This window comes from Amphiura filiformis, chromosome 14 (genome assembly GCF_039555335.1).
Source record: "Amphiura filiformis chromosome 14, Afil_fr2py, whole genome shotgun sequence".
NCBI lineage: Eukaryota > Metazoa > Echinodermata > Ophiuroidea > Amphilepidida > Amphiuridae > Amphiura > Amphiura filiformis.
In genome coordinates, this window is record NC_092641.1 from 63450653 (window position 1) to 63465733 (window position 15081).

At 34.6% G+C, this 15081-nt stretch overlaps 1 protein-coding gene across 4 annotated transcripts in view; it reads right to left on the reverse strand.

Annotated features, from left to right (window-relative positions):
• Positions 1 to 8396: 8396 nt before the first annotated feature.
• Positions 8397 to 15081, reverse strand: part of LOC140170431 (kelch-like protein 20) — a 187237-nt gene continuing 180552 nt past the window's right edge. Inside the window, exon 4 of one of the 4 annotated variants that reach the window (XM_072193801.1) lies at positions 8397 to 11134. In XM_072193801.1, the coding sequence (XP_072049902.1) occupies positions 10835 to 11134 (300 nt within the window). In that variant the 3' untranslated portion in view covers positions 8397 to 10834. The remainder of the gene's footprint in view (positions 11135 to 15081) is intronic. The other 3 variants (XM_072193803.1, XM_072193805.1, XM_072193802.1) reach the window with 3 other exon arrangements.

Genomic DNA, 15081 nt, shown 5'->3' on the forward strand with positions numbered 1-15081 from the left:
ACAATGTAAATGACGCGAATCAAGCGGATTACAATTCGTAAACGTATCTGGTAGCTACTAATAAAATTGCATAACATAACCAACAAATATTGCAACAACTTATAATCTACACATATTGACAATCTCATACAAAAAATAACACATTCAGGTGAAAAACATAATGCATAAGGTTCAACAAAAAATCATAATACCCTAGTCTCTAAATATGTGCTCTATGCACCCCATTGTTAAACTTAACATATCATATAATTATAAGCAAACTTATATTTACAATGATTTATTTTTATATTACCTGTATTTATAGAGCGTTTTATATACAACGAAACCAAAGTAACCAAAGTATATTGTCTATCCCCGTGAGCATTGTACATGTATGATAACTCTGGGATGTAATCTATATATGATTTCATCTTGGATACCATTAAATCTATCAAAGCAACGCCCCACAACAGATAACTACGTCTTCCCATGATGCATTGCTGTTATTGTGCTGCATCACACTTGAAACCTTGATACACATTGCTAAATGGTGTCATGGCTTGTTCGTGGAACATCAACAAGGTCAATATGCATATTAGAACTACTATCTCAAACGACAGGCAAAGCAATTGTCTTAATTTTTGTTTCGAAGTTTTTTACGTGTTAGTTTATAGAAACACTGTACTGAAGCATCATGGGAATGTTATATTGTCTGCTGTGGCAGCGGCCAATATTGAGGATTTCTATGACTGATATGTTTCTTAATGAAAAATATGCTATTATGCATTGAGCTTAAATTGTAGATAAATGGGCTTTTCCTTTTAAAGTCCACACGCCCCCTGTAGAAGATTTTGGATATAGGCTATCTTCCGCATGGTGAGTATGGAATTAGCACATTAACACACTCTATTTGAAGCTCATCCTCTCTTTGTGGAAGATTCAAGTTGAATCTTTCTCAGAGGGTGTATGAAATTGAAATGGAGCTTCCTAAATGTATAATGTGTTTATTCCATTTGAAATTCATACTCCCTTGTGGCTAATATTTCCAAAATCTTCCACAGGGGGGATGTGGGTTATAAATAGAATAGCCCAATGGGAAAGAAAGGATAGTAATAAGGACCATATGTCTCTCCTTTGATACGACTATTCTTTTCCATAATACACAGAGAGATAAAGAATCAAAACTGCTTTAGTGAGTGCCTACACAGCGCAGCGTTGAATAAAGCACATTGCGTTATTAACCCCATGAGAACTACCTGCCGATTGGTCAGAATGGATGTTGTTTCATTTATTGAACCAATCAGTGATCTTGTGAGAATAACACCACCATTTAAAACTAATGCGGTGAAATATTTTCAAAACTGTTGGCTATTCAAATGAATATCACTTGTCATTAACCAATCAAAGTTGTTGTTAGAAAGGCAGTAGTGCTCAGTGGGTTAAAATGAGTCCAAAATCCATACAGCATTTGATGTCAAGTAACAGTGACAGTCCAATCATCTCCGCATTTTATGGCTCACGCGCATATTATAGAAGGATGAGTGGATATATGAATTATTTTGCAAGTAATAACATTGGATGGTTAGACAGTGGAGAGACATGAGCATGAGACACGATATGTTATATAGTGACCCGTGTTATGTATATAGATCGTGACATGAAAACATGCCGAAAACAACATAAATGTGGGTCCATGAAATAAATCAAAAGCGGAGGGAGTGGTTGAATTGGATTGGTATTTCTCTTTTCTTTACAATATTACTGAACAACATATTGTTAGAAGTCCATGTTATGCTTATATATACCAAAACAAAATAGGTAATTGTCAACTTTATACCCACTGCAAAGAATTTGACAAATAAGCGAACAAACAAACACGGGTGAGGCGGGGAGACTCAAGTTTATGTGCGCTAAAATGAACATCCATAGGACAAAGTAAATGGATAATGTCGTCATCCAAAAAAATGTCTTCAACTCTAAACTCTCATACGCTGCAGAGACTGCACAAAGGTTTATCTTTACAGCCAATTTCAGTTATGTATAATCTATTATAATACTAACTTACATAAGCTATATAAATTCTTTTTCGTTTTTTGTACAAATGATAAATGGTAGAAACACACCGTTAGGAAATTTTTGTTTTGCAATAAAGCAACATTGCGTGATTACTGTATATGGTGATATGGGTAAGTAATACTAGAAGGAGATCGTTCACGGCCATAATATGGTAAAAGTAACTTATAACTTCACTATAGTTTGATCAGCTCGTAATAGGCGGGAAAGGTTAGGCTTTTACCACTACGCCGAAAAGTAGACCCACGTTAAGATAGAGTGCTAATAGTTGACATGTCTGGTCTATACTTTTTGTGTTAAAGAAAGTATAAGTATAGGACTTGAATTAATAATTCGTGATGCTTCTGGCAAGATGTCACAAGACAACTCTCAAAATAAAATATTTTGATATTAATCCGCGATGTTATAAGGCCCGCCGATTACAAGCTGATCAAAGTATAACATGTTACCTCCTTTTGCTGATGCTTTGGTCAATTTTGTCAATGACCCTCACATGGTAAAATGGTGTAACTTTTATAAGACAATAAGAAGAAGATAATTTCCTTTGCTAAAGTATGTGCCATATGCATAATCATCTATGGTATAGACAATAACATTGTTTTAATCTCATATATGTTACAACTGTTTTCCACGTGAGTCAGAAAAGGTAACGTCGACTAAGGCAAAAGACAGTAAATTGCTAGTGATGTACCTTATAATGATTTTACCATATTAGGGCCAAGCTATAGTGCGTTCACGATCACTTGAGGTAGCTATTTGCTTTGAAGAATGACTCATTGTTTTATTGAAAGTGTTTGTGGTATTTTATGCAAATAATCAAAATATTGTAAAATCATAACACGATTTCTTGTAGAAGAAAATCAGAAGTAAATACTCTCACAACTTGACCTAAACTAATCAAATATTTGGAACGTGTTCTTACAGTGTTCTTCCATTGAATATTAAACATTGGGAAAAATAAGAAGAAGGTTTGTCTCTAGTCACAGCCGCGCGCATAAGTATGCCAAAGTCACCATTGAGTAGCCTTTTTTTACAATGTGTTTTTAGCCCATTTTGGGGGGGCTTTTTTTGCCGTTACGTCGCCACGTTTTTTAATAAATAAAAGTATATATAATAAAAGACAGAGATAAAAAGACGGTCTGACGTCACTGTCAATCAAATTCCCTACGATCCTTGATTGGTTGATAGCGCGTAAAAAGGAAGATCGATCGGAGAAGAGGAATAGCAAAAAATTACGTACTTTTACAGAGCAAAAAGCAACTTTTCTAGGCATTGTTGACATGGTGCCTTCGCGAAAGAAAGATTCCTACTATAAACATGATAAAGACCTAACTTTTGAGATGGTTTGTATGTCTGAAGGTGCAAAATTAACAATAACCGCCGTGTTCAGCAGGGCATATCATCACGACACTTGTAAACAAACCATGCGGAATGTGATTGACAGATGACGTCAGACGCAAACTAGTCTTTTTATCTCTGTCCACAATTATAGCACAAAATATCACTGACAATCTGTACAAAATTGCAGATATTTTTCAGTCAATAATAATCCACTTTTGACAAAAACCGGCTGATTTTCCATGCATACATACATCAATTAAGATCAATCTGGATTCGTCAGGCTCGCTATTCCTAAGATGGCATTAATATAGAGTAAACTGCATTCCTATTACGGGGATATAGATTGCTGAATATACGAAAAGGTAGTCTGTATAACTGATGGAAAATTGATGATATTCAAGTTTTTTAAAAGAACCTGGGTAAACAAAAACATTGTAACTTAGATTTTTTTTAAACTTGAATATCATCGATTTGAACCGGGGATTTTAATGTCTTTTAGTGGCAGTTTTATTGTACATGATAGTTACAATCAGCAGGGCATTATACAGACAGTGCTACCAACAAACCTGGACAAAATCGCCATGGGCTGTTCCATTTAAAATCCACACTACCTCTGTGGAAAATTTAGCTAAAGTCTTCCACAGAGGGAGTATGAGTATCCAATAGATTAGACAGTTGGGTTCCATTTGAAATACTCAGTCCAGTTGTGGAAGATATAAGTAAAGCTACAGAGGGAGTATGAGTTTCAAAATGATTTACCCTGACCAATTACATTTGAAAACCTTACTCCTCCTATGGAAGATATTTCAAAAATCTTCCAAAGGGGTAATGTGGATTTCAAATGGATAGCCCATTAGAAAAAATGGTGACACATTTAAATATAGCAATTTTCCGATTTTATGCTGAGTTTTTACGGGAGCAGGTCTCAGGAGCATGGATGCTTTAGCTGGTCATATCATTTCCAATTATTTTAATTAATCATTTTAGCCCTTTTTGCGTTAAATACATACTTTTCCTGAGCAAAATGTATTGATGTGTTACATTTATTACGTAAAGATGTACATTATGATAATACTACAAGGTGATATGCATATTTAAATGATAAAGTTCATGAATAATGCATGACATGTGATAATATTAATACTAATTAATAAGTTATGTGAATCAATATTTACACGTGCATTAAATATAATAAAGGCTAATTTAATCTTACGGGCACGTATACTTATAAGTGTTTAAATTAAGCGAGCACCCGTCCCACTAAATTGACGTCTTATTCAGCTGTAATAATTAGACCTTTAGCGTACGAGGATGACCTCGGACGTAATAACCACCGTACGAGGATGACCTTGGACGTAATTACTAGAGTACGAGGATGACCTCTGACGTAATAAACACCGTACGAGGATGACCTTGGACGTAATTACATTTAGCGTACGAGGATGACCTCGGACGTAATTACTAGCGTAAGAGGATGACCTCGGACGTAATCCACTCATGTTGTAAAGTACATGCTTTCGTCCCCCATTGCTACAGCTGAGTGTAAGACTATAATAGAGTGTGCATTAAACCAGGGCGTGGTCTCGTAAAGGAAATTAAATTCCTGGTAATCAATAGAAGCACCTGGTCGCACGTGCTTTCATTAAATTCCACAGACGTAAATTATATATATGAAATAGATAATGAATATAGGTAAAACTTATTTGGGATGAAAATTAACATCCCGTAGCTTTGCTTTCTACCCGAGTAACTGCAGTCTGCAGGTGAGGCAGGTGATATGCAAATTGGGTTTCTGGATGTGATATTATTTTCCCGCCAGTATTTTCCCGCCAGTGTTTTCTCGCTACAATAGAGACACATTGCTTTTAGTCATATTTCAGACGATTTTTCTTTTAATGAACTTTCAAGTAATATAAGGGCAAAACTGAATAAGTTCTAGGGCATGCAATTTTGCGTTCTAAATAATTTTAATGTAATTTTATCATGATCGTAATAATATTTTACTTTTTCATCATTATTTTATATTCTGTGAAATTTTGATTCAGTAGACATTGTTTATGAATCTCTAAAAATGTTTAGCCGACTCTCTAGTATACTGGCGACGAGTAACTGTTACTTGACCAATGAGCTGGTTCGTTTATTGTTGTTTTGGAAAGAACAATCTATTTCATTTGTCAAACACCAATAGCACGCCTTCGCGATTAGAGTTAAAATTAAGCTTCTTACCCAAAGTTGTGCCTATACGTCAATTTTTGTCAAACGATAAAAATGCACAATGCGCTTGTTTTATGAGACTCCACAATATTGACCTATATTCGTGCATTTTAATTTGAAGCTGAATTGTTTTGAAGCTGTATAGTAATAGCGCTCTAGGAATTAATATTGCAGGGATAATCCTAAATTGAGGCGGTTCCAATTATATCACACTGCAGCATCAATTTTGTGAAATGACTGATATGTGCCATCGATTAATGATAAAATGGTGTAAAATATATTTAATAGTAAATTTGTCATGCCCGAAAGTCTCACTGCGAGCTTTTAAAATACCTGTTGGGTAATTATACTAATTGTAAACTTATATCTTAAGATTGTACACCGTTGACACCGTTGTGAACCATTTTAAGCAATTATTAATGATATGAACCAATACAGAATTTAATACAGCCGACGCACAGTTTAGTTAATCCTGACAAAATTGGTAAGCATGTGGATTCTAAACAATTAAACATGTGCTGTTTGCTCAATATTTGACTTATTTACGCAGCTACTTGCCTAATTAATAGTGACAAAATATTACATCATCTTTTTAGAAGTTATACTTTATCATTGTCCAAAAAAAGAACAATCAATACAAAATGACAATATGACTACTAATAATTACACTTGTGTAAAAAAATCTACGGTCTCTTATAGTCCCACATTCAATTAAATTTTTCTTCTTTTTGAACACTTTTTTCTCACTAGAACTAATTACGGATAGGAATTGAAATTTGAAGACTCAATATTATTACATCAAGGCAGAGCAGAGGCGAGCTTAACCCCCTGAGCACTACCTGCCGATCTAACATTGTCTTTGATTGGTCAATTACATGATATCGTCATTTTAATCACCAATCAGAATGGAGCTTTGCAAAGAATTCACCCCAAATTTTTTGGGTGGTGTAATTATTCTAACAATGTTGCTGATTGGTTCAATTGATAATGAAAAGTTCTTTTTGACCAATAGGCAGGCAGTTCTCATAGGGTCATTGTAATCCCGTCATGCATCAGTATATTGATAGAAAATAGGTGTCGAATTTGGCGTTTATTTACAACACAACAATCCTCACAAATTGATGTCAAATTTCGGCACCTTTACGCAATGCAAGATGGGATACTTATAAGCCCACACTCTTCATGACATCAAGGTATTCTCATTCACAATTTATGTTCTACGTCCAAAAAAATTAAAAATGCTTTTTTTTTCTTAAAAGACGAAAGAAAATGACACACAATTTTGTTTAAACCATGGTACATACAGGATAGTAACGTCACATCATAACAGTATCTTAGAAGAATGCCATAATCAGGATGCCAGCTGGCATAAGCGGGCATAAATTATAATTATATTTGCATTTATAATGAGGTCATTTGGTAAGGAGAAGAAAGCGATACTTGCTCTCAAGAACTTGTTTCAACTGGAAGAGCTAAAAAGTTAGGGCTTTTAGGAATAGAATTTTGTTTATGTCAATAAAAATCAGTGCAATATTCCATTTGAAATCCATCACCCCCTTATGGAAGACATGATCTTAATATTCCCCACAGGGAATGTGAGTTTCAAATGCGGTTACCTGAATGGGTGACTCCATTTTAAATCCGCACCTGTGTGGGAGGTTAAGTGCATGTCTTCCATAGGGGGTGTATGGATTTTAACTGCAATAGCCCAGTGGTTAATTCATGCGATTAGAGTGTAGAAAAGTAGACATTCTAATTAATACTGGATAAACTCTACAACTGTACAGTATATAGTTTTGTTTCATTTTTATACGTTTTGAAGCATAAGATATATATTCCAAGTTATGTTCTATATATATTTTAGAAACACTGCTGGTTTAGAAACACCAGTTGAGTCGTTGCTGTCACGTGGCTCTTATCGCCGCCAGTTTGATTGTATGTTGTTGCTCTCTGCCTCTTACTGCCAGTGCCATCAGCTAACTCGAAACTAAATTGTTTTGCTTTAAAAAGCTGCTGTATAGTAACTTACAGAACCGATTTATCACAAGCCAACTAATAAATAATTCACCTTTTTGTTCAATCCCACAATCCTTTGCAATCATGCGCACATCGATGCGATAATTATCACTGCGCACATGAACTACACAGTAACGAACTGCGCAGTACGAACTGCGCATCGGAGTGACGTTAAATGTAGCGTTAAATGTGCAAAGGCTAATGGGATTTACCGAAATGAGAGATAATGATTTGGTAATACGTGTCACGTGCCTCTTACGCTTACGTCATCATGAGATCATGTAACGGTTGAGTGATTTCAAAAGCGTTAATAAGCATAATCCATAAAACGTAAGAGTAATGACAAATCAAAATCTCTGAAACTGATGTATGCACTTCAAGCACATGTACTCATCTATTCTTCAGTATAGCTCTACATGTACATAAGTACTACCAAATCATTTTGGAATTACCATCAACAATGCAAAGACATCTTTCTTGAAGTGAAACCTCTTAGCCCATCGCTTTCTCGTCAATTCGTTCGTACGTAAGGGCTACACACTGTGAAGAGTCTTTAATAATGCTCTGCATGCTAGCCATAGGCTTCAACATAAAAAGTTCCATGTTTTGAGATATTCTATCAAAATATCAAGAGCTATCTCAAGAACCATTGAACCAATACTAGGCTTGTTTGTACTCATTTTAATGCATTTTTCATGCTGATTCCAAATATGGTCATGAAAATTCATATTTCTGAAATTTTTTGACTTAAAAAAAATGTGAAACTTGTCGTCTGCAGTTGACATCCGCGTCAAGAGAGTTAACATGTTATAAACATGAATACAAGGGACGACACTTTCTGTACGGCGGAAACCAAACTTGATGTGAAGAGACTCAAATATTGAATTGTAAATGATTTGCAATTGCGCATTTTAAGAGCAAAATTCTCTCTCCAGAATCAGGGTTGTCCTATGTATGGATCCTTAAGAGTGTACATTCCCGCCTTTTTGGAATTCCTGCTTAATGTATACTTAAACTACATGTTTTATACATATTACAAGTAGCAGTCTTGTCCCTTACATGGTTGATTCAAGATTGCTAATTTAACTCTCTCTCCACGCGGGTATCGAATGCAGACGGCAAGTTTCATTTTTTTAATTCAACAAATTCAGAATTGTAATTTTTACGACCATATTTGAAATCAGCATGAAAAATGCATGAAAATGAGTACAAACAAGCCTAGTATTGGTTCAGTGGTTCTTAAGTTAGCTCTTGAAATTTTGAGAAAATATCTCAAAATTTGGACTTTTTATGCTGAATTCTATAGCTAGCACACAGATCATTAACAATATAAACACCCATGGCAGCTATTAATGACAAAGCAATTTAGTAGTGAGTTTGTGCAATTGGGGCAACCAAGTAGAAGATGTGTGCGAGACATAACCATCTGGCGAAAAATCACATTAACAACGCCCATTTGCCATAGCGTCAAATTAAAATGTACCCTGGTAATGTCTCACGAAATATCAGCTTCACTTCCCTATAGTGTAAACAAGTTGATCAACCTCTTGTCGTTTAGGTGAAACGTCTGTGTCAAATCAGCAAGCAAGATAGAATATCCTCTGGAGTCGATGCTTTTTGTGTTAACGTGTCTTTTCCGATGAACAAGGAATCTATTTTCTTTTAAACTGCTCTCTACGCCTATCATAATGATATTCACAAAATTAGTAACATTATTTCTTGCAAAGTTTCTTTCTCCGCTATTAGCAATTAAAAAGGCAAAGCATCTTTGTTAGTCTTATAGGATGACCTCACACGGCAAAATGTTACGTAAGTAACAGAGAAACATAGCTTTTCTGCGGAAGTTTTTTCCTTTTTTTTTCTCACGTAAACATAAGTTTCAAACGTTCTAAGCATATTAAACAGGTTATTCTCTTTTAAATTAAGGTATCACATTATTAATTGGTATGATTTTAGGACAATTTGAATGTTTAAAACACTATTGGTCCAAACATATGACGATTGCATTGAAATATACATATTACACACAATATGCGAAACACTTTGTTGGATTATAGTCTGTCATGATGGTTGTCTGTTATTGGTTAGTGGTCAAATTTGGGTAACGATATTAAAACTGAAAATGACAGATCGGGAATCAATTTGGGTGGTTTCCATCAAGGTAAATGACCTGTCATGAGGCATTATACGGTACCTTCAACTTGTACTGTGCTAATCCAGTTGAAATACATACATCCCGTATGAAAGTCATGACCTTAATCTGTGGGAGATTAATATAATGTATTCCATAGGGAGTATGGACTTCAACTGGAATAGCCCATTGTAGCAATCTGTGTATCAATATGCTCCTTGCCATGTACAAGTTAGCTAGGAGTACGTACGCTAGAACGGGTAGATTAATATCGCATTAATATTGGACTCGGCTTACGACTTGTTTCCAAGAAGATCTTGATCATCGGTAGCATTACTTATTACTAACCATGCTAGCTCTATGTTATAGCCACAGATGCAAGGATTTAATGTAATATCATGCAATATATATCACATTGATATTCATACATATCTGTGTTGTATTCCTATAGCTTTGTACATATCTCTTGTTCTTCAATGATACATATTTCCTGAATAGTTGTAGTACATATCGACAATTCCAATCGCAAAATTCACCTACATCACGTACTTCTGCATGTATGTTCCACTTTAAATGATCCGCGTTATATCCATGACGTCACAATTATGATTCAAATGGTGGTTGCATAGCGCCTATGTATTACGTCACGTATCCCATATTCCTCTTCGACTGCAAAACATTTGCAAAATGGTCTACTATAACTTCTCTCCACATCCATGCATGTATCACACAAGTATTATATATATACAAGAACAGGATAGCGTGAGATTAGAAACAACTGATCGTTTGGTACTTTTGTTTAGCGAATTGAAATACACTGGTATGAGATTATATATTGACATGTAGACGTAGGAAGAGGTTTGTTCCCGGGGTTTGTTCTTTCATCACAATTTGAATCAACACATATAGAAACCAGCCAGACAAATATTATTATAATATGTTGCATAAAATTATTCTTGTCACTTTTCCTTGATGCTTTTGCGTTTATATAATACATCTCATTCCTGAGAGCAACATCAGCATTATCCTTTTATAATCATAATGATAATCATACTGCACAATTATAATAAAACTATGACGTCATACTACCACGACCTCTGGGAGGGCTCTCCTTCGTAGAAATCTAAAGTCTGGTTTGAAATTTTTGAAGGACGATGCTTTAAAGCTTGTTCTTTTCTCCCAAGTGACATGTACAACATAACGAAACAGTCGGGGGCTCAACCTAACGCGTTGTGTTTTAGGTTTAGGGTGGATTACTTGTTGCGTAGTCACGTGTTGTGTCACGTGATTCTCTGCTGATACAGTCACAAGATTGCTCGAGATCGAATTCGATGCTTTGCAATTGAAGTACTGATGATATGTTTTAGATGCAAACGTTTCCTGTAAGAATAGAATCAGAAATTCAAGTTAGTGAATATTCATGAACGTAATTTATGTAAATTAGATACACTGTACCCAACTTTATGAATGTGCAGACCAACCAACATGTATTTACATGAGGAAAAGTCTTATAATTAAACAACATATTACGTAACTATTTGTTGTTAACTCAATTTTGTTTGAATAAAATTAGTAAGTTGGCAAACCATCGAGATATTGAGATAATTTAGAATAGGTCAGTTCGGTAATTCCAAAAGCCTTTGCAAACTCAGTGAACCGCGAATAGACTAAATCCGTCAGTCGTCTAAACTATGCATGTATTTGTATGCTTCGAATCCAGAAGGTTGACGAAAGAGGGCAGCAGTTTAGACAGCGTCACTGTCGATGCGAATATAGCTATTGCGCAGTTGAACATACGCAGTAACGATGTGCGCATCAATGGATACATACTTAGGACTATTCCAATTGACATTCACACACCCATATTTGAAAGACATGACCTTAATTGTTAATATTTTACAAAGGTAGTGTGAATTTCAAATTGGGTTGCATGAATATGTAACTCCATTTGAAATCAACACCCCCTGTGTGAGAGATTAAGATCATGTCTTTCATAGAGGGTGTACGAATTATAACTGGAACAGCTGTTACAAAGTGTGGGAATTACCGAAAAGGTAAATCTATATTTTTAATTATTGTTTTATGTATAAGATTATGTATTCATTGTTGTTGATTTTTCAGGGGTTTTTTTCTGTTGATGTGATTATTAGGCCTATTTAGCTTTGTTTTGTAAGTAAATGAACAGCAGTGTAATTTTCAGGCATTCTTCACTTTTAATATTGTAGAAGAAATGTCATTAATTAAAATCAAAGAAAATATTTATATTAATCAATTATAAACATCCATTAAAACGAGGACGCGAAAGTAACCCATCCATCTCCCCTTATTTAAGAGACCAATATTAAATCCCTGAGCACTACCTGCCGATCTAACATTGCCCCTGATTGGTCAATTACATGATATCTTCATTTTAATCACCAACCAGAATGGATCTTTGCAAATAATTCACCCCAATTTGTTTGCGTGGTGAAATTATTCTAACAATGTTGCTGATTGGTTCAATTGATAATGAAAACTTCCTTTTGACCAATAGGCAGGTAGTTCTCATGGGGTTAAGTAGTCTCGTCATTTGCTTATTCGCATGTGTCGCCAATAAACTGATAACATGTACATACTGCATGTCATGCAATTACTGAAATAAAGTACTTTCTTCGTACAAAGTAAGTGCTGCAAATGACCTAAAGACAAGACATGTTTGTGGTTACTTAATGTAATGTCACTTAATGAATTTGCCAAATTGAGGATTACTACAACTGTAGCTTAAGGGACGATTGAATTCTGCTGCATGCTTTGCGCCGACAGGCAACTTTAATTTGTGGTCGGCGGGTTCTCATACCAAAAGGGTTCCTTCTTAAACCATTATTTTTATGTTCTTCTACGTTCCATGAGTGCGTTCTGCCATAGATACATTTCCCTATTTTTAACTAGTAACAAGTGTTATATTTTCGATCGTAAGTGCAACAAATCTCCGTAGGGCAAACAACTGTTTTCTGTTAAGTGTAAAAAACATCAGTGCCTAAAATATCGGTCCGCTTTTTCTGTCTTTTAGCAAGCCCGTAATCAAGTTCTGGATAACGGAAGCTTTGTACCCGGTTAAGTAAGGTGTTATAGATCGGGATGCACTTGCAGACCATTATAAATCACTTGCAAGCGATTGGCGAGATTAAATTACCCGATACAATATATTAATCCTTGATTAATGTACCTGTAGTCTTCGGGAGCTAAATAACGTGTAGAATTCTAAAACACACATTTGTTTTAGATAGAAAATATTTTACTACACTACCATTATTCTTTTTAAATACGTTACATTTGTAGTTTAGATTTCATCGATTGATTCACAGATTGACGCGTTGCAGTGTAAAATACATAATTATACTGCACCAATAAAGTATCCTTACACTTGGAAAAATAATCACAATTTCCTAACTGAACAATATTAGGGTAAATTTGTTTTTTTAATAGATACACTATCTAATCCTGCACATTATGACACCACATTGAATTCAATGTGACTTCAAGAAGTAAAGTTACAAGCATTTGATTAGACGATGGTCCAGTTTGAAAAGTGACAAACTGGCCTATTCAAAACGCCACAGGGCACAAATCTGGTTTGAGAGTGGTGAATGGCTAATTTATGCGTTTGGCTTTAATTTAATACAAAAGGAACAAAAGAAAACTGAAACAAAAGAACTGACAAATAAAATGAAAGTAACTGAAATAAAAACTGCGTTAAATCTATTCAATTGCTTGAAACTTTACTTCTTGAGGTCACATTGGATTCAATGTGGTGTCATAATGTGCAGGATTAGTTAGTGCATCTATTAAAAATACAAATTTACCCAAATATTGTTCAGTTTTGAAATTGTGATTATTTTTCCAAGTGTAAGGATACTTTATTGGCGCAGTATATCAACTGCGTTACGTGCTTATTTGCTTGAATGATCCAACATTTTGCACGCTTTACATTCAGTATTTTTTTCTTTTCATATTCTTTCTAGATTTTACAGATATTTTATATATATCGATCCCCACAACTCAGCCAAATTACAATTTTGTTTGCGATATTTTTTTACGTTCGTCGATAGCTTGAGAACAACTTAACGAGTTTGAGAATAACGATATTTTGTGCTGTGCCTTTTGATCGCTAAAATTATTATTGTATTATTATTAAGTTATTATTATTACTATTATTAGTGTTATTATTATTATTATTATTATTATTATTATTATTATTATTATTATTATTATTATTATTACAATATTATTTCATTATGTCCACATTCCGAGGGTTTCACGCAGTCCATTTTGACATAAGTTGATTGACTGATTGATTCATTGATTGACATTGTGCTTTATATGGTAATTAATCAGACGGAATGACCCTCAGCACTTCTTAAAATGAGATTCTTTCTGACATAATTTTGTATAACAAATACCGGTATATACATTTTACAAGCCAACATTGGGTTACGATATAATAATAACGTTGAAATTACTCCACATTCATTCTATCAATGTTTTCATAAAATATTCAAATTATACCACCCAGTTTATCATTGGAATCCGAATCCGAGTTAAATGATGGGACTCTTGTCGGGCGGTGAAATTCAAATCGTCACGCGCATCTCAATTTCTACTCCGTACAGAAATTGTAGATTTTAATGAGTAGAGAACAAGAGAGGCAGAGCGTACATAGTTTATTAGAATCGCTATGTATATGTTACTAGTCGTGTCTGTCACATTCACCTAATATTGCCTACTTATTATTTCATTTGGAAATCGTAGAAGGCATGCGCTTTACATGGTGGTATCAGGTAGCCATTTTCTAAACCTTTTTATGACGAAGTGCTTTAGGCTTCATTTTTTCAGTTCTTTTACGGAAAAGGTCAAAGATATGTCTCCACACTCCACAGATTTATAAAAAAATAAAAATTTAAAATTTTTATATGATATTTCGACTGAAAAATATTATGTCAACATAGGATTTGATGAGAATTTCAAATCTTCTGAACTAAATGTTATATTTTTGAAGCAGACGTTTTGAGCAACACTGAAATCATATTCTGGTATAGCAGAATATTATACAAATATGTACTTTACATTCGTCATCATGTCAGAATAAAAGTATTGCAACACATTTTAAATTACTCGTGCATTGTGTGCTCCGGGAGCTTTCTGAAATCAACCAAATTCATCGCGCACTGTATCACTCATACATGCTCATGGAGCAGTAAGATAACCACTAGACGGTAGCAATAAAATATGTCTGTCATTAAATAAGCAGGTGTTTGGGTCTCTAAGGAGTTTCCGTTACCAAAAGGTTC